The sequence below is a fragment of the Nothobranchius furzeri genome, chromosome 2 (assembly GCF_043380555.1).
Source record: "Nothobranchius furzeri strain GRZ-AD chromosome 2, NfurGRZ-RIMD1, whole genome shotgun sequence".
Classification (NCBI taxonomy): domain Eukaryota; kingdom Metazoa; phylum Chordata; class Actinopteri; order Cyprinodontiformes; family Nothobranchiidae; genus Nothobranchius; species Nothobranchius furzeri.
The window spans coordinates 92,718,784-92,739,661 of record NC_091742.1 but is presented as its reverse complement, the minus strand read 5'-3'; the positions used below and the strand labels follow the sequence as shown (position 1 = coordinate 92,739,661).

Here is a 20,878-nt window from a genome sequence, read left to right as displayed (position 1 = left end):
AAAAAAGTCTGACGTGTTGAGTAAAAACTGCTATTTTCAGCATATTTGTAGGGCCGACGTGTTGCTACCAGACGTACAGTGTGAGCAGTCAGGTCGCATCAGAGAACTGGGTCGTGCAGTGTGAGCGCATGACTCGTGAGATCTGCCCTGCGAGGAAGTCGTACAGTTTGAGCTGAAGCTGAGTGCTACGAGTGAAAAAGTCGCACAGTGTACGCCCGGCTTAAGGCCCTACTCCCAACCAAAGCCAGTGAACTCAAAATACAAAAAGTGAGTGGGCACGCAACAAGTAATAATTTTAATACAAAGGCTCTAGGACCAACAAAGGAAGTCGACAAATGAGTAAAACACAATCAAAGGGGTCTAAGGAGGAATATTCAAGAGTATTAACACTCAAGGAGACTACGGAGGATTACTTACAAAAGGAGCTTTAAACCAAAATGTGACTGGTGGAGGGACGTTAGTGATGACGGTCTATTAATCAACTTCTTGATAAAATAAGCTTAGTGGTACTCATCACTCGCTCTGACTCCAGCCAATAGGGTGTAGAACCCAACCACTTGGAGAATGCTCTGGATGTCAGCTCAGGGATCCTAGGAAACTCGTTCCAACCAGAAAAGCAGCTTTTCCCTCTCTGCACCTCTCAGTCTGGTCTCAGTCACAGCTCTCCAGCTCAGCCGTTCAGCTGCAATCGATTCCTCTATATGCCAGCTCCTCTCTCCAGCTCCTTCTTTACTCAGCTTCAAAACCTCTCGATTCACTGCGCTTCTCTCTCCAGCTGCTCTCAGTCTGGCTTTTCAACTGTTTGTGCAGACCTCTTAATCAGCTGATGTGCACCAGCTGCCCTGTGGGGAGCAGCAGCAGGCCAAAGGGTTCCAGATAATGGCTCCCTCTGGTGGGGGAATTTAGCTGGATCATGGGGTTCACCTCACAGGATGAACAGAGGGAGATAAACTCATCAGCCCAAATACATTCTGGTTACCCTCAACCTGTCTCCATGTCTCATTCACTGGACCCATGACTTTCTCAGCAATAAACCACAGACCGTCAGAATTGGCTCAGTTACTTTATCCACTATAATCACCAACACTGGCATTCCCCAGGGGTGTGTTCTCAGCCCCTTTCTGTACACAATGTATACCAACGACTGAACCAGCCCTTCACCAGTCACCACACACTTCAAATACTCAGATGACTCTGCCTAGCTCTTCTTAAGGACAATGATACCATAACTTCCAACCCACCATTCTGTCACCCACTTTCATGAGTGGCGTTCCAACAATTTCCTGGAGTTTAACGTGGATAAGACCAGGGATTAGGGCTGGGCGATGTGGCCTAAAATCAATATCACGATATATTGAGGATTTCACCCTGATAACGATAAATGGACGATAACTACAGGTATGTGCAGAAACAAAAGTTGTCCACTAGATGGGGCTGTCACATGTATTACGCTGAATCACATTTTTACGTGACTCAAGGTGCTACAGCTTCTTAAAGGGACATGAACGTTGCCAACCTACACACATATTTTCATTTTTGTATTATCAAATTTATTGACATGAGAAAAACTATCACGATAAAAGTCAGAAATTTCGATAACGATACATTTTTGATTTATTGCCCAGCCCTACTGGGAATGCACCAAAAATTCACAGTTAAAGGATGTGGCACTTAACAGAAACTCGGCAAACCTCTATTCTTCAGCCGCAATCTCGCGGATCTTTGACCACAGACCAGCGTCATGAAGCCCTGAAGCCTTTGGAAGCTAGCCTCAGCCAGCTTACCTAGCTTGAGTTTCGGTACCCAGCCAGCCAGCACGTTATATTTTAACCAATCTTTGACCAAGCAGTGTTATGTTAAATGCACATGAATGAATAGCATTTTCCCCCATTTAACCAGCATAATAAAGTACAGAAATATAATTGCACTTACTGAGAAAAATGAAACGAAAAATTCTTGGATGACCTATTCATCCAAGTCAGTACCACAGCTTGCCCTGTTGGTCCGAATAATTCCATGATTAACATCCCAACACAATAGGAAACAGCTGAAGTTCAGAGAGTAGAAATAGCCGAACATCCATTAACGTGAGTCCCAGGCTGACACCTTTCTCCAGAGATGGCCCCTAGCAAAAGCTCTGACTATCATGCTACCTGTCATCATTTCAAGCATTCAATTACACTTAAATGGAAGAGTTCCAAATAAATTCATCCCCCTCAGAGATGTCATGAATGTAAACTAGATTTATTAAACCTAAACTGGTTTCAGAACCAGGCAGGGGCGGATTTAGGACTGAAGAAGATCCGGGGCTTAACACACACGTGCACACACGCGCGCGCGCACGCGCACACACGTGACACGCACTAGTCAACATCATATATATATATCTTGTACCACATAATGTTTAATCTGAAGCTACATATTCAGCATATTCAGGGCAGAGTATTGTTCCTGTTAGTGTTTAGTGTGAGATGATGGTAAATATTCCCTTTCTTTCTCCAACAACTTTACCTGATAGTAAGCTAACTTTAGGCAAACCAGCAGCACAACAAATATTTTCAAATAAGACTCACAAACCTCAGTCAACACCAGTCTCATCAGAGCTGGGGTTCTGTCGTTGTACTTTTGGTCTAAAAAACGTCCTTATGTCCATCTTCGTTTCAGACAGAGACTGTAGGGGATGGGTCAAATGCGGAGACTAAATGGGACTTTACAAACTACTGCCAGCTGCGCTCTCTCTGTTGGACTTTGGTACTGCATGTTACTTCCGCGATTTAGATCCGGGGCTTATCATGAAAGATCCGGGGCTTCAGCCCAAGTAGCCGGGCCTAACGCCACCCCTGGAACCAGGCTGTAAACATGTTTATTTCTGCTGTGAAGCTGGCTTTTTTAACATGGGAGTCGATGAAGATGTGCTCACTTCCAGTGCCAGCCCCTAGTGGATGAGGAGAGAATGGAAATTACTTCCTGTTTGCTTCACAAAATTCAGACCCTAATAGCTTCTTGGGTAAACCCAGCAATGATGCCAAAGCCACAATATTGCAACTTTGGCACTTAAAGGGATAATTTTACAGTCCTCAGCAGGCCTTTCAGTTACAAGCCTGTACATTTACAATTTAAATACTTTTTGTAATTTATTATCATTTATTGTGTGCGTCTGCAGTGATCTGAGGATTGTACCGGTCGAGCTACGTTCCTACCCTCACCTATGATCTAGAGCTTTGGGTAGTGACCGAAAGAACGAGATCACAGATACAAGCGGCCGAAATGAGTTTTCTCCGCAGGGTGGCTAGGCTTTCCCTTAGGGTGGGAAGCTTGGTCTTCCGGTAGGGGTTCAGAGTAGATCTGCTGCTCTTTCACATCGAGAGGAGCCTGCTGAGGTTGCTCAGGCATCTAGTTAGGATGCCTCCTGGATGCTTCCCTGGTGAGGTTTTCTGGCTGGAGGGACCGTGTCTCTCGACTGGCCAGGGAACACCTTGGGATTCCCATGGAGGAGCTGGCCCAAGAGACTGGGGAGAGGGAAGTTTGGGCCTCCCTGCTTAGGCTGCTGCCCCCGCAGCTCCGGATACGTGAAAGAGAATGGATGGAAAGATATTATTTAATGTACATGAGTGTGGTCAAGTAAAACATTTTATTTTGAGTTTTAATCTATATAATGCATTGTTGTTATAAACGTAAACATAAGCAACATGTTATTGACATTCACAAACGTTGCCGGCATAAACTCTAGATTCTCTGGAAGCTCTGTTCCCTCTCCGTCACAAACGTCTCTTACTGTTAAATGCCAGCATTATTCAACACATCCACGTCTACTGCTCTCCTGTTGCTTCAATAAGCTGTCCACCACCAAGAGGAACAAACTTAACTTCTATGAGCAAAAGAACAACATGAAAAATAAAGACATTAATCAGGAAAGCAGGAAGAAATGTTATTTCTGTTTTTACATTTTTCACTTTAGTTCAGACAATTTAGCTTGTATTAATACACCCTCTATTCATTTTATGACAATTATTTTGTTTCATTATTTATTATAAAAAGTACCTTAACATAAAAACTATCTGGGATATTTTGTATTTTTTAAGTGAGTTTTGAACATCAAATGTTATTTACCATCTTGGTGGCCTAGAAGTAGAATGTCCGCCCTGGGACTGGGAGATCGGGTTTCAATTCCAGGTCGGGTCATACCAAAAATGTTAAAAACGGGACCCAAAGCCTCCCTGCTTGACACTCAGCTTTAAGGGGTTGGATTGGGGGATAAAACCACCAAATAGAACCTGCGCGCGGCCACTGCTGCAGCTCACCGCTCCCTTCCATGGGGATGGGTCAAATGCGGAGATGAATTTCACCAGTGTGTGATGATGACTATGGGACTTTAACTTTATTTAAACCTGTATTTGTAGTGTCTTCTTAGGGTTCTACAAACCCCAAGGTGCTTCACAGCACAATCAGTCATTCACACGCTGGTAGGGATGAGCTATGATGTAGCCACAGCTGCCCTGGGGCGCAGTGAAAGAGGTGAGTGAGAATATTAAAATATACCTGTCATTTAGAAATGTATAAAAAGAATTTATTGTGATATTTATCGCAAATATCGTACCGCATGTGTTTCAGAATTTATTGCGATATATATTTTAGGCCGTATCGCCCATTGCTAGAGAGACACAGTGGAATCTCCTAACACCATTTTTTTTAGAAGGAATTTATCCTTATTTTTTCCAGAGAGACAAACGGAATTCTCTTCTTTTGCTTGATGGACAGCCCTCATTGCTTTTGCCTCACAATCAGTACATCGTTTCTAAATACAAGGTTCAAACACAAAACACTTTTCTGCAAACAGCAGGAAACTGTGTGAATTTGAAGAATAAATGAAAAGTAATGGAAGTGTTGGGCTGTCATGTGTTTCACTAGCAGGGCCCAATCCTGGAACCACTGGATAAACAACTGAAGAGATCTGCAGTTATATTTATGCAACTCACAAAGTACAAAATACTCGTAAAAGACCATTATTTCTACACTACACTAACTATTTAACAGTAGAGTATACATGCCATGCTACTCTCTACTCCTGCAACGCTCCAAAAGTGAAACCTTAGGTCAGCAGGTCATTGTGTAACAATACTGTGCCACCTCTTGATGGAAACAGAGATTTAGTGAAACATTTACAGCTTAGTGGCCAGAATGTGGGGCTTGCAGAACAGGAAGAGGTGGGTCATGGGCTGGAAGAGACCCTGATCTGGGGTAAAGGACAACAACCAGGGTTGTAATACTATCTAGGATCTAGATACTACAATGATAATTTTGGTACTTGTGTAGTTAAATGAGTTAATTGAGCCCTATGTGGACACGCATGTGTCTGTTTAAACCTGTCTTTTGGCGAAATCTTTGTCCACAAAGTTCACAAGCAAAAGGCTTCTGTCCTGTGTGGACAATCATGTGTCTGTTTAAAGTTGTCTTTTGGTGAAATTTTTGTCCACAGAGCTCACAAGAAAAAGGCTTCTGTCCTGTGTGGACACTTATGTGTCTGCTTAAACTTGTTCTTTGGCTAAATCTTTGACCACAGAGCTCACAGGTAAAAGGCTTCTGATCTGTGTGGACTCTCATGTGATCGTTTAATGTTGCCTTACGGACAAATCTTTGTCCACAGAAGTCACAGGCAAAAGGTTTCTGTCCTGTGTGGACTCTCATGTGTCTGTTTAAAGTTGCCTTATAACTAAATCTTTGTCCACAGTTCTCACAGGCAAAAGGTTTCTGTCCTGTGTGGACTCTCATGTGACTGTTTAAAGTTGGCTTGGAGCTAAATGTTTGACCACAGAGCTCACAGGCAAAAGGCTTCTGTCCTGTGTGGACTCTCAGGTGTCTGTTTAAAGTTGCCTTAAAGCTAAATCTTTGTTCACAGTGCTCACAAGCAAAAGGCTTCTGTCCTGTGTGGACTCTCGTGTGATCGTGTAAATGTGCCTTACGACTAAATCTTTGATCACAGAGCTCACAGGCAAAAGGCTTCTCTCCTGTGTGGACACTCATGTGTCTGTTTAATCTTGATTTTACACTAAATATTTTTCCACAGTCGTTGCAACTAAATGATTTTAGTTCTTTCTGGACTTTCCCGCATGATTCTAGAGGTTGCATCATGGTAACACTTTTGTTTTTGGCCAAACAACCTGGAGGCCCCATTTCTGAATGACTTGTAACTCTCACATGTTTCTGGAGAGACCACTTGTGGAGAAATTGTTTACCACACTCATGGCAGCTGAAGGATTTGTTGACAGCCTTAACATCTGACTCAGAAGACCTGCTCTCATTCCAATCATTGTTTCGGTCTCCAGTTTCAGACCCAGAGTTTGACAGTTCAGAGTCTTGATTCACATCATCATCCTCTTCATCATCTCCACTAACTTCAGTCTCTGAAGAATACGACGTCTGATCATAAGGGTTCAGATCTGGGATCCTGCTAGTTTCTGCTCCTCCACCAGTTTCTGCTTTCATCTGGTCAGCCGAGGTGCTGGTTTGAACATCTCTGTCTTCTATTTGCTGCTGATGAAGCTGTGAGAACAGAGGTTTCTCTTCATCTTCCTCACTTTTTACAGGAACTGCAATGGAAAAAAAATAGAAGTATATAAAATAAAAACAGGCAGTAAAAGAACAGGAAAAATACCTAGTGGTGTTTGTGAAATCAGAAAAATACATAACCAGTGTTGGGTAGTTGCTAAGGTTGCCCCGATTGCAGTTTGTGGCTGATCAACGGTCTTTAGAAAAACCTGACTTGCCGATACCGATTTTGTCTTAACTAAAAGCAGATTATGTCAATGTTTCAATATGATTTTATTGAAAAAACCAATATGAATACTCTTGAAACAATACCAGTTTCAACTGGACATGAGGTAATGTTCTCAAATATAAATGAACATAATTAGCATTGCTGTTTGAACTACAAAATCATATTGACTTTCATATTTTTTTAATTTTGAAAATCAAACCTTTGTACCTGTTTTGACACACTTGTGCAAAAGAATTATTCCGTAGCAATGATTCGCTTTAACATTAACTATGTGAACACCTCCCATAATAATCATTATGTTTGCCTTTAGATTTTATTGTGTAATCTATTAGATGTAGGAGAGATTGATGGATATATGGCTACTTTGGATTCTTTAATGAGTTGTATGGTTATATGAATATATGTTCTTATGTTTTAATGGAGTAAGTGCAATAGTATTGTGTTTTACTGTTGTATATTAATTCTTGTGCTATTTATTATGCTCATTTAATTGGTTCTTTCTTTTTAGCCACCATGTGCTTAGTATAACATCTTGCCAATGGACTACAGTTGAAAATTAGCCTGCTGGCTAACACTGGCACACAGAAATATTGATTAATGTGCACTGTCCTAAAATAAATAAATGAAAATGAAATCAAAACCAGGGGTGCACTGATTGCAGTTTTGGGCCGATCTGATACTAAAAAAACCCCGAGATTGGGGCAGACAGATTGATAATGCAGGCTACTGTGAAGGGCCGCCAAGTCCAAATAGTCTTAAATTGATGTAAAAGCTGTTTCAAACGAACTGCAGCCATCTTGTTTCACTCTGTTGCATCATCCCGCCCACCAGATGAATAGAGGGCCCTGACTGGCCTACAAAGTGGATGAAGCGTTGTGATTGGTCCACAAAGCAGAGTGTGTTTGACTCTGTGTTTGAAAGCCCTCTAGGGAGCTGTGATTGGCAAGCCTAGACCAAACTTTGCAAAGCAGGAATTTGGTCTAGTTCACTAGGCTAGTTTCTAAGCAGTTTCAGTCTAGGTCACACCCTCCTGCATTTAATCAGTACAAGAACACCCTCTCAACACAGGGGGCAGGGTTATTCAGAGTGAGTTTCTGCTCGTTAAGGAAAAAAAGACAGCTAGAGTTTATAAGCTGATGGGTATTTTATTTAAAATGTACTTGCTAGTGTGTAATTTGGTTATTCCAGCATCAGTGTTTATGCAAAAATGAGTTTGCTTCCAAATGAAAAGGTTCAACAGTACATATCTTGAGATTTGTCGTCAATTAAAAAAATATATTAAGTTTGGCTCCTGACTTAATCCTTGTTTTTCATTTCGGCCCAGTTCAAATTTGAATTTGACTCCTCTGCAGTAGCCTTTGGTCACTGGGCCTCAAGGACCTGCTGGGGGTGTAGGACTGAGAAGATCACCAATGTATGATGGTGCTTGTCAATGTAAGGCCCTAAAGACCAGAACCAGGCTCTTGAAATGAACCCTGACGTTGACTGGCAACCAGTGAAGCTGGAGGAGAAGCGGGGTGATGTGGGTGTGTTTGGAGGACTTGGTCAGAAGCCGAGCACAGGCATTCGGAACCACCTGTAGACGGTTCAGGGAGGTTCTGCTCAGACACGTGAAAAGAGAGTTACTGTAGTCTAAGCGTGATGAGATGAAGGTGTGGAGAACAGTCTCAAGTTCAGAGTGGGACAGAATGGTACTCAGCTTAGCAATGTTCCTGAGATGAAAGAAGGAAGAGCAAACAAGAGAACTAACATGAGAATCCAGGGTGAGAGCTGGGTCAAAGGTCACACCAAGATTCCTGATAGAGGGTTTGGTGTAAGAAGCAAGCTGACCAGAAGAGTCTCTGACTTTGGGAACAAGCTTGTCTGGGGCACAGATGAGGATCTCAGTCTTACCTTCATTCAGCTGTGGAAAGTTCCCAGGGGTCTCTATGTCCTGGGGGGCATTTTGGGAACGGAGGTGCCTACTGGGGCCAGTGGGGGAGCTGGCTCCCTGGAGCGCTTAGGCTAACCAGCCATTCCTCCCCATTCCCATACATTTTTCTCCTCCTGCTCCCTCACAACATCACACAATCATGCACATAGGATCTTGGGGGGTGGGCAAGTCAGGGGGTGCATGTGTGGATCCCACTTCCGCATTCCTGTGGCAGCCTGCCCCCCAATTTTATTTGCACCTTAAACACTTCCAGCAACGACATTCCACGCAAACACACACTTAGGGCCTTGGGAGTGAGCACATTCAACGGCATTTGGCAAGGGGATCTTTCAGCCTCATCCCGAGTGCCGGTGCCCACTTCCAATTTTTAAACTGCACTTAGACACAGAGGGCTGTGGGGGGAAGTGGGCTTGTGTGGTTGCATCAGCAGGCATAGGCCAGACAATACCTGCACTGCCCGCTCACCACAGCCATGAATACACCTCATCAACACGCACTAACACTATATTGGAGCAGGCGGAGGGAGACTAGGGGTCTCAGCACACCTCTGTTGTCACTTGGCTTCCCGGGGCTGGAGGCTAGGAGGGGGAGCTGGCCGTCTGGCTGGGGTCTGGGTGGTGGGTCACTTTGCTTGGCGTTGGGCAGGGGAGCCTGCTCATCATCACTGCCAGCAGAAAGGGGTGAACTCTGGGAACCGGTGATGGTTGTACCCATTGTGCAGCAGTACCGGGACCAGAGTGAATAGGGTGTGTATGGGGAGCGTGAGTGGGTGTCTAGCGTTCATTTTTGTAAGTCTTAGGTTGTATGTGTATGTGTGAGCATGAGGGAGGGAGTGTGTGACTGTGTCTGTGCATGGCTGTATATGTCAGGTGGGGTCTTGTACTCCTCCCCATTTGGTGTGGAGTGTGATGCCTTGGTCTGCGGAGTGTTCGCGGCTCCTGGGTTAGGGGGTTTAAGATTTTCGGAGTCTTCCTGATCGATCCCGGTGGCTGTTTGGTGGGATCTGAGTTCCTGGGCTCTGTTGGGTCCCCGATGGGGCTGGTTGTCCCTGGGTTCTGGGTCGCTGGGTTCAAGGTTCGGCCGGCTTGGGGGCCTGTGGGCTTGCCGCCGATATCTCCCAGGACTCTGCCGGCTGCTGGTTGTGGCCCCTCAGGGCGATCCTCTGCGCTTCTCGAGGGGGGCGGGGGCTTTTATGGTCGCAGTCTCCCTGGGGTTCCTGTGCTCTGGGGCAGCTCCTGGATCTCTGGGACATGGAGCTCCCTCCGTCTTCTGCACATCTTTAGGGGGCAGATCTGTGGCTCCTCACACTCTCTATTGGACGACGCTCCTATAGAGAAACCTTACATAAACAAGCGCGTGTACACACACAGGTGCTCACATGGTGCTCTCATAAGTGTGGACTTGGGCACGTTAACACATGTCTTAAGGCTGTGGTTGGCACTGAATGCACTGTGATTTATTATCGTGTGATTGTTCAGTTAAACAATGTTGATTGTTTATTTCCTCATAAGGTTGATGCAGTGATGGCTTGCTCTAGTTGAATTTTTGTGTATCCCCCTTTTTTTGGTTTGTTTTTCCCTTTCTGCAGATCTAGAAGCAGTAGGGCAGACAACGATTATTTTTAGAAAGATTATTCTGATGATTATTTTTTCGAATAGTCGACTATTCTAATGACTATTTAGAAAATTAATCTAATGATTATTTTTCTATTGCACAATTAACAAAACCAGAAAATCTCAAATAAATTCCTCAAAAAAATTGGTAAATTCTTACTGTAAGAGAATAAACACTACAGGCCTTCCATTTTGTATAACACTGCTTTTATTGTTTTGCGGTTGGTTATGTTCTGGTGACGTGTAGAACTTGGGAGTGGAGGCTGCTGCCTGAGAGGTGGTAGAAGATGGAGTGTCTCCATGCTGCTTTGTTTTGGTCACTTATGTGCGTGAGGCGAGTGGTGTTATGACTCTTCCTGGGGAGTTTGGCTCGTGTGCAAAAAGGAAGAGACAATAACGGGATTTAAAAGTTAAAATCATGATCAGGTTTATTTACAACTACAAAAAATCATAAATCTTTCCATCCACAGGTTGGGAATAATAAAACTAATTCTGCCTGTGGGGAATTAAAACAAAGTACAAATAACTAGGGATGTCCCACTGGGCAAAGATTACTGGGTTCTGGACCAAAATAAGGATCTCCAAAAGTCCAAACTCTAAACTGGGTGGTTAAACCAAACTCAAGGTGATATTTTACACTAAACCGAAACCCCACAACACTCTAAATGTAATAAAAGGGAGATCTGCACCACAAAAAAGATGAACTCTAAACCAAAACGTAACAGCTTATCCCAACGCAAGAAGCTGTTAGCGAAGATGCTAACAATAGCTTTACCAACGTTAAGTTCAAGTTACCAAGTTTAAATAAACCAAAAATACCCAGCAGCAAACAGACCAGCACAGAGGAGAGACAGCTACCACCAAAACAGCTCTCCTAATGTCTGAAAGAAGTTCCTTTATGAAGGGAGAAATGCTCCCAGTGATGTTCTACATCTGCGGTAGAGACGAAGCAGCGCATCTGACCCCGGAAGTTGTTGTCCATTGCCGGGAGACGAAGGCGGGAAAAACAGGAAAGGACTTTAGTAGCTGACGGACATTGTTCCGGGTCTTCGGTATTTGGCGGAGATGTTAGTGAAGGCGGAGAAGAGGGCGAACTAGAGGAAAAACAGGCAGATTCCTCCTATTTACAAACTCCTGGGGATGCAACAAGTGGGCGCGGTGCGTCGACTTCCGGATCTGACGTCGACAAATTTTTAGAATCGAGCCGTCGACGTCGTCGAGGCTTCCCTACAGCCCTAAGAAGCAGCCTCTGTTCATCATTGATTGTTTATTTTTGTGGACGTGGACACCCCCCCCCCCCCCCCCCTCCCTTTCTCTTTCACCTCTGTCTAGGTTTCTGGTAGGAATTACAAAGCATTCAAAAAACAACAACAATAAAGTTTTAAGTATCAGGCGTGACATTAAAGCAGAAGCTCTGATGCTCCACCTGAGAGTAAATCTGTTAGGCTTGTCACCAGCATTCAGACATCAATTCTGTTTACTTCACAGCCAGACAGGACACGGAGAAGAAAAAAAAAGTTCCCAGCTGTAGAATGTTGCAAAGCAAACTGAGTCGTTAGTTGAGCCGCGTTGCTGTTATCCAATCCGAATGTCTTCTCTGAGGTCATTCACTTCTACATCCTGAAAATGGTGCACTGGGGATTTTCATCCCCACCAGATGCAGATGTGTTGATTAAAAAGTGATCTACATCTTTAAAGTAACTAAGATAAGTTAAAGTGTATCCCCGCATCTTCTGATGAGCTGACCAGTGAGAGAGGACCCGCATTAAATACTCAGGAACTCTTCATTTTTTTAAATTATCAGAGTTTTCTGTGATTGACTTGATCTAAAGCTTTAGAGGCATCAATAAAACACAGGAGAACTGATGAAAGTTTGGCCCTAGACTGACTCCATCCATTTTCAAACGCTTATCCAGAGTAGGGGCGAGGGGGTAGTAGCCCGAGTAGATAGGCCCAGACTTCCCTCTCCCCATCTACTTGGGCCTGCTCCTCCGGGGGAATCCCAAGGCACTCCCTGCGCAGCCGAGAGACATAGGGTGTTTCTTAATGCCAAGGAACCTCGCCTTGATGTCTTGGCCCCACCCAGGTTGCCTAGGAGATACGTCACCAGGAACCGCCAAGATGCATTCCAATGTTCATGTTCTACAGAGGCGTGTGTTCTCCGTTTGTTAGCCATTTAGCTAGCTGAGCGAGGATACACGGGAGGTGTCTTGTAGCCTAGCCTTGGTCAAAAAGTACCTCCAGCGTGTCCTGGGTCTTCCCTTGGGTCTCCTCCCGTTTGGACGTGCCTGGAAAACCTCACCAGGGAGGCGTCCAGGAGGCATCCTGACCAGATGCACGTGCCACTTTAATGGGCTCCTCTCCTCAGATCATTTAAAGATTGAAGCTCATGGAAGTTATCATAATATTAATGTAATGTCCCACCATAGACTGACAATATATTCATTCATCCATCCATCAGTACCTGTGTCCATGCTGTCCAGGTCCAGGTGGTGAAGAACACACGATGAATCAGTCCCAGCTGATGGATGATCCTGAAGTGGTAGCAGGTTTTCTTTAGCCGTGTTTAGCTAACAGCTGCAATAGAAACAAAGCAGGAGAGCTGATTAAGATGCTGCTTCAGAACAACGCAGGAGATTAAAGGTGCATTACGTAAAAAAAAAATTTACTCTGTGATAAAAATTTGGTTCCTGCAAACATTTTAAACAACTCTGGAAGATTTTGCCGGCCGTCGTCAAATACAGTTCAGGGTTTCCCCCAGAAAATGAGTAAAGCCTGGTGGATTCGGCCGTCAGGTGGGGTGGGGTGGGGGGTGGCGGGGGTTTGCACACATTCTGCTGCTGTTTCTCACCAGTGTCAGCTGATGGAGGGCTCTAGTTTCATTGCGCCGTTCCTGTCAGCGGACACAGTAGGGTTGGGGAAGGGGGCGGGGCATGACGCTTAGCCTGGTGGGTGGCTAAGCAAAGCCTGGCGGGCTGCCAGGCTTATAAAGAGCTGGAGGAAACCCTGCAGTTGTTGGTGCTGCAGTATTAGCTCACAGGAGACAAGACAACCTTTCACTCACTGATGGTAAACAGTAGTTACATCTCTCCATCCTTTGTGTTGAAAGAAGAAAGACTGACAACCCCCAGAGCCAGCTGGATATGAAATATGCTTCAGTATAACCTTCCTTCCAAAATGATTGAAACGTTTGACTCCTTTAGGATTTTATCGATGTAAAAATCTCACTACATTCTTACGGGGAAAAGACATTGAGATGGTGGATTCTTACAAGTACCTGGGTGTTCACCTAAACAATAAACTAGACTGGTCTACAAATACAGAAGCGTTGTATAAGAAGGGCTAAAGTCGACTCCACCTGCTGAGGAGACTGAGGTCCTTCGGAGTACGTAGACTCTGTTAAGGACATTTTATGATTCGGTGGCATCTGCAGTTTTCTCTGCCTGTTGGGGGAGCGGATGCACGGACAGGGACAGGACTGACAAACTGGTGTGGAGGTCTAGCTTTGTACTGGGATGCCATCTGGAGTAGGGCTGCAACAACAAATCGATAAATTCGATGAAAATCGATTACTAAAAGCGTTGGCAACGAATTGCGTCATCGATTCGTTGGGTTGCGCAACTCTTCCAAAAGCCCCCTCCCCTCCCGCCCGCCGTTGCGCGCAGACCGCAGAGCCGGCAGGTGTTTGGAAAGAGGAACATGGCAGAAGCAGCGAGACCCCAAAAAAGTAAATACTTCTAAAGTTTGGGAGCATTTTCAGTTAAATCAGGCGAAGACATTCGTTACCTGCAACGTTTGTAGGTCAGACTTAGCATGGCACGGGAGTGCTGCAGTGATGATGCAGCGTCTTAAACGCAAGCATGTCAGAATCATCAGCGAGGAAGGAGAGAGCTCTGTGTCCGGGTAAGTTAAAAACTTTTCAAAAGTGATTCACCCAAGCCCCGGATTATTACACAGGCTAGACATGCCCTAAGCTCGTTTAAAAAAGTCTATAAAATCGTAAGTGCGACGCTATTAGATGGGGGGGGGGGGGGGGACTCGCACTGCTGCGAACCGGTTCCGCCGTCACATTCCCGCAGAAACTGGTTGATCACACCAGGGCCAGACTACTAGCATGTCGTTTTACAACCACGATGTCCTCGGAAGCGAAAACGCTTTTAAAAGGGAGGGAGGAGTCCTAACTGTTGCTGCAGGCATGTTGTGTGAGAGTGCAGTTATATACTGGTTAATATATTTTTGGGTTCAGTTGCTTTCATGTGGCCTAATGTGAGTCTATTTGGGATCATTGGAATGATCAGCAGCATTTCTTGATGTGACTTTATGGCAGTTGCCCAGGGCATCATCACAAGGAGGGTGGCATTCATTTACTTTTGTTTCATTTGGTATTTTTTCAGTCATTTTTGGAAGTAGTGATTAATTTTGATTAATTCACAGCCTATGTTTAATTACATTTAAAAATTAGTTGTTTGACATCCCCAATTATAATAAATGTCTACAGATGAGATCAAACAAAACAGATGAGAATTGCCCTTAAAGAGCAAGTCACCCCCAAATAAACTTTTTTTTGCTGATAAGTTAAATAAACGAGTGTCTAATCGTGCTGCAGACACGTGTCGTCAATAATTTGGCACTTCAGTGCATCTTAGTTAAAATTTAAATATTCTGCCTAAAACTGGCAGTGTTGTGCCGTTGTCAGGTAAAAACTCTGCACTGTATTTTAATTTAAATCTACCACCGCTATTGGCTAAGAAGTATGCTATGATGTAAACTGGTACATTATGATGTCACAATGCTGTCGTGAGCCTGAGTGTGTGTTTGTTAGCAGCTCTGCCCTCTCGGTCTGCCAGGCAACAGCATTTGTTGCATTTTTCAAACATGAAGTGGGAATGGAGTTAGACTCTGGTAGGGGTTGACTTGCTCTTTAAGCTGTTTAACTTGGACCAAGCATTTTAGGTCACAGATAGGTGTAGCTTAGGGTCTCTGTCTATACATCTTATAAGACAATTTAGGTGATGGCATGCTGTTTTTCTGCTATTGAACTGTTTTCTAATAATGTTGTGTTTAATAAAGTGAAGGAAGGAGAAAAATAACGTTTCCCTAGCAGTTTTTAAAAATGTCCCTATGTAATCCGATTAATCGATTAATCGTGTCGAGACCCCATCCGATTCATCGATTATCCAAATAATCGTTTGTTGCAGCCCTACTCTGGAGTCTGTGGTGGTGGTGGGCAAGAGGAGGATGTTGGCTAAGCTGACATCATGAACAACCACATCACCCTCTGCACGAGTTGGTGGGTGCACTGAGCAGCTCCTTCAGTCAGAGACTGCTACACATTATGATGTCACGAGTCACCCAGCCCCCTTTAACGCTATGGTCAGTACTCCATGCATAATACACCTGATGTATGTACATTTGTACACGTGTGCGTACATGTTCATTGTTGTATTTACAGATATCTATCACTTAGACAGTAAATAGTAGTTGTAGCAGAACAGCTGATACTTTTTATGTATTATTACTTCCAGTGTTCCCCAACCCCCCATCCATAATGCTTACTGTGTCTGTTTCTACATAGAAACTACTGTTGTACATAAAGTCTTTTTATTTTATTTATTTATTTATGCATTCTTGGTCACTTTTGCACTCATTTATCTGTCTGAGATGTGGTAACGCACAAATTATAGTCATATCTCATACTGCACCTTTAGAGATCCAACGCTTTGGTTCTGATCAGCTGAGGACAGATCCAGTCTGGAAAAGAGGACCTTTGCTCACCAGAGTTCACGGAGTAGAGCTAACCGCTTTTTCCTCCAGAGTCACATTCAGATTCGGGGATTTTCCGTCAGAGAGTGTGAGCAGGATGGATCAGAGAGCGAGCAGCGATCCTGCATCATGACCAACTCAGATGAGCGAGTCTGATAGAGGGAACCTCTTCAATCTGATGAAAGCAGCAAAACGAGCGCGTTTCTCAGAGAGGCCAAAGGAACAGCAGCAGATCCAGAGGGCAGGACGTCTAGAGAAAAGCTTTTCTCACCCACAACCTGATTCTGGAGCTCCGATTGTCACGAAGACCGCAGAATATCTTCTCTGGTTCTGGAAAGAACTCCACCAAGTTGTTGAGGAGGAGAAGAAAGTTTCCACAGCCTGGTGAGAAGATTTCTGCAGCAGCAGCAGTTAGTCGCTTTAGCTGATCAACTCTCCCAGAGACTGAAGTGAAGACATTTTTACTGCAGAGCCTCAAATATTCTCCTCACACACCAGAACAACAACAAGCTAGCTCTGCTAGCAGCTTCCGGTTTCTGCTTCTTCCGGTGGTCGGTGACCAGCGTAAAGGTGTACTACCGCCACCTGCTGGAGCAGAATAAAACACACCTGTGTGTTCAGAATGGGACTAATAAAACACACATTTTTATTATTTTTTAACAGTTTCTTCAAAGCCCTGACAAACGTAAGAGTAAATAAATGTATTTGTGATGTTCTATCAATTCATTGTGACCAATTATATTTTTCTCTTGATTTCATGACCAATAAACAAACTGAAAAAGATTTTCTGACAAATATTTTCTGTAAATTATGTGGGAGAAACCTTTGATGTTTTGCTTTTCTTTGAAGCAGCTTCGAGAAGCAAACAAAAAGTGTTGTGAAGGTGCTGATTTAGAAATGGTGCCAGAAGTGGCAGGACTAATAAGGAAAGGGCCAGAACAGACAACTGTGGGTGGGTCCCAGCTCGACTGGACCACCACTGCAGTGGGCAGTCTGTTTCGCTGATGGTGGATTCTGCTCTGTATAAACCTATAAACTCAGGGCCCTGTTGCATAGGATTTCCTCATCTGAATCAGAGTCTGAAGACAATGATGTGAGAAGCAGGCTCTTTTTCTTTGCTGGCTCCTGTGTGGGGGCATCTGTGCTCCGGTCCTGCAGTAGGGTTTCAAGGCTGCGCCAAACCTCTTCTCGCTCTCCCTTTGCAATGCACTTTAAATCCTTGAAGCGTGGGTCGAGCACAATAGCCATCTTAAGCCATTCATGATTCAGAGTAGCTGCACGTTGGGATAAGTCCTTGGTGAAGGCAGTCTTGAATTTCACCATGTAGTTTGAGTCATCATCAGAGACTGCCATGGTGTGATGCAGGTGGCAGAGAGCAGGTAAGACGACAGAGCTTGAGACATAAGTCTCGCCTCCCAGGAGCACAGTCACGAATCTGCAGTAGAAAGTCCAGGAAAACAATTTTTTATAAATCTACAATAACTGTCAACTATAAAATAAAAACAAACTGTAAGAAAAAAGTTTTATTTACCTGCATGGCTCAAGGACACTTGCCAGCCTTTGGAGTTTCACCAGCTCTGATGGAGTTAACAAGACTAGCTTGTGTTTCTGTTTGTTTAAAGCAGCTGAAACTGCTTCTTGATTGTTTAGTAGACGAGATATCATATCCAGTGTTGAATTCCACCGTGTGGAAACATCTTGTATGAGAGCCTCTTTTTCTTTCTCCTGTCATTTTTTTAAACAATTTTTTTATTGATTTTCTACATTTGGGTACCAACACATATAATGAACATATCTCCACTCAAAACATAAAATAACAATAAAATAAAAAGCACAAGAGACAATTATGTGGCATAAATATATAAATAAACATAAACATGAAAACATTGTGCCCAATACCATTTTTCATTTCCCTTCTGTTACCAGACCCGAATGTATGGCATATTTGAAGTAGAACAAAAAATAAAGGGAATGAGATAAAGTGAAAAAAGGAAAAGAAAAAGACATACACCTCCTGCATACATTAATAATATCAAATTACTTTGTTGTTTCACATTGTATGACCCATTTCCAAAAAAGCAAAAAAATAACTTCCAGATCTCATCAAATTTATCTAACATATGTTTTGTAAAATAGCTTATTCGTTCTAAAGCCAGAAAGGATGTCATAGCTTCCAACCAGTCTGAGGTTGCACAAATGTTAGGTTTTTCCCAGCAACGTGCAATACATCTTTTAACCTCCAATAGGCAAATATCCATACGATGTTTTTTAGAATTAGAAAGGATAAAGTTGTTAGGATATATGTTTAAAACACATAACTTAGTGTCTACAGGTATTACTTCATTAATTATTTTACCAATAATCAAAAAAGTCTCCTTCCAAAAATGTAATATTGGTTGACATTCCCACATACAATGAAATAAGGATCCCCTTTGAGACTTACATTTAATACATGTGTCAGGTACATCAGAGTTGAACTTATGTAACTTAGTTGGTGTGATATATTGTCTGGTCATCCATTTGTACTGGAGTAATTTGGAGTTTGTATTAACAGTCTGGGTCTTCATTAAAGAACAAGTTTCTGTCCACTCTTCCTCTGATATGGTTCCACCCATATCGGAGTTCCAGGCTCCAAAGATGCTCATTGATGAATCCTTAGAACTTTTAATTATCTCATTGTATTTAATGGAAATCTGTACCTTACCTGACTTATATTTAGACACAATCTCATCTAAAGTTGATGGTGCAGGTGGGGCAAGGTTGCCATTTTGACTTGATTTAATGAAGTTTCAAACTTGAAGATATTTAAAAAAGTGTTTTTGGGGAATACTAAAGTTGGTCACCAGGTCTTGGAAAGTTCTCATATTCTTTCCTTTATATAAATCAGAGATTGTTGCTAGTCCTTTTAGAGCCCAAGTCTTAAATCCTGGGTCGATTCTCCCTGGAGGGAATTCTTCATTGCCAAAAATTGGCGTAAGAGGAAATAGCTGTCTAGTCCCATCAAAGCAGTTACTTACCTCATGCCATATTTTAATTGTATTTTTTAAAAATGGGTTTTTGGTTAATTTCAAGAGAGAGTTTGAGAGGAGGGCACGTCCAGGCTGGCTGAGTTGGTCGGGTGAGAGGCAGAGGAAATGGCTGGGAGCTGAGCACCGGAGTCCAGGTTGTACTGATGGCAGGTGGGGGTTAGAGAGCAGGCGGTCAGGGGCGAGTGACGGGCTGGTGAGCAGGATGATCCGGTGAGTCTCTTGCTTGGTGGTGGAAGTTGGCAGATGAATGGAAGGTACCTGAGGAGGTCGGAGGTAACAGGGCAGATTAACTTGATTGAAGCGTGGTAAACAGGAAATACACAAGACAGGCAAGGTTCTGGCGAGAATACTACCCAATACTGAGTAATCATCCAGCGCTGATGTGTTGTCCCGACACTCCTTAAATCCCCTGACCACTGATGAGGAGATCAACAACAGCTGCTCTCCGGACACACCCACCTGCACACAGAGAAACTCAACACAAACAGGTGTTAGCTCAGCACAGACCATGACACCTTCTTCTGGTACTGCAGGTGTTCAGATGTTATGGTTTCCAGCAGACTCTTGCAGACTTCATGTCTGCAAAGGTCTCAATCTGTGGGTGAAAGTTCTCAGCGACCCAGCTTTGACCCAGCTGAGTCCAACACCACCGTAGTGACAGAAAACCCATATTTCCTCACGTTACACTGTAGATGCCAAGTACCATCTGTGACAACAGTGTGTGCAGTGACTCCGACATAAGTAGAATTGCTTACAGATGTCCAGTGATCCCCAGTAAGAGCCACAAAATCCGCTTTCTGTAAGGCATCTAGTTTTCCTTGCTTTTCAGTGTCATAAAGGTGGTGAATTTTACTTGAGATAGTCTTTCGGCACGGCAGCTGGAAAGTTGGATCACATGCCGCTACCAGTAGCATATTTTCTAACCCTGTATCTTGTACTACTGATAGTGGCCGACAGTCCAGGGCAATGCATTTAGCAATAGAATTTGTCAGTTTGTCTGACGTAGACTTACTTATTTTGGCCCTAAATCCAGTCATTTCATCAAGTTTTGGCTGCCGAGACGGCTTGTTTGTACTCTGATAGCTAGTGCTTTCTATGCTAGCTGCAGCATGCCTTGCGTTGAGGTGGTACCGTAGGGTTGAAGTGCTCCGATGGTAAGCAAACTCTTTTTTACAAAGTATGCACAAGACCACGCTTTTATCGAGGCTTCCGTTGGGTAGTTTTTTAAAAATTACATTTTCCTTATAATGGCCCTAACAACACGCTTTTTTCTGAGCGTTCCATTGGTATTTTCTCACCCTGACATGTGCATCACTGTAATCTGTCGATCAGAAAATTGTGCACTGACAAAAGTTCCGCATTGACTAGAATGCAAGCTGCGATTAAATGTTAATTTTTTTAATGCACTAAATCTTCTGCAATTAATCGCAATTAACGCGTTAAATTCCCACCCCTAGTACATAAATGTATGTATGTTTATATGGTGATTTGGTTTGATTAATTTGTAAGATAGGCTGGGCGATCAACTGGTTGAGACGCCAACCAGTCCTGCTACATCTACATACAAACAGTCCAAAGGACTGGGTGTGAGCGTAGCCTCTGTGTGGCCCTCCACATACGGCCCCCTGAACACCCAGATGGTCTGTTACACATAAGTTTCTGGTTCTGATCAAGCGGCCAAGCAGTCAAGAATATGTACATACAAACAGTCCCAAGTCAATGTATACTTCTGTGGTCCCAAGAACTGGGTGTGAGTGTAGCTTCT

At 43.6% G+C, this 20,878-nt stretch overlaps 1 protein-coding gene across 1 annotated transcript; it reads right to left on the bottom strand.

Moving 5' to 3' along the window:
* Positions 1–3,612: 3,612 nt before the first annotated feature.
* LOC107374360 (gastrula zinc finger protein XlCGF57.1) lies at positions 3,613–17,488 on the bottom strand. Its single transcript, XM_054736005.2, has 4 exons — positions 16,356–17,488; positions 16,024–16,259; positions 12,786–12,898; positions 3,613–6,587 (listed from the first exon to the last, which is right to left on the bottom strand). The coding sequence occupies exons 3-4, from the start codon at positions 12,793–12,795 to the stop codon at positions 5,323–5,325; spliced, it is 1,275 nt and encodes a 424-aa protein (XP_054591980.2). The 5' UTR covers positions 12,796–12,898; positions 16,024–16,259; positions 16,356–17,488; the 3' UTR covers positions 3,613–5,322.
* Between the last annotated feature and the right edge of the window lie 3,390 nt (positions 17,489–20,878).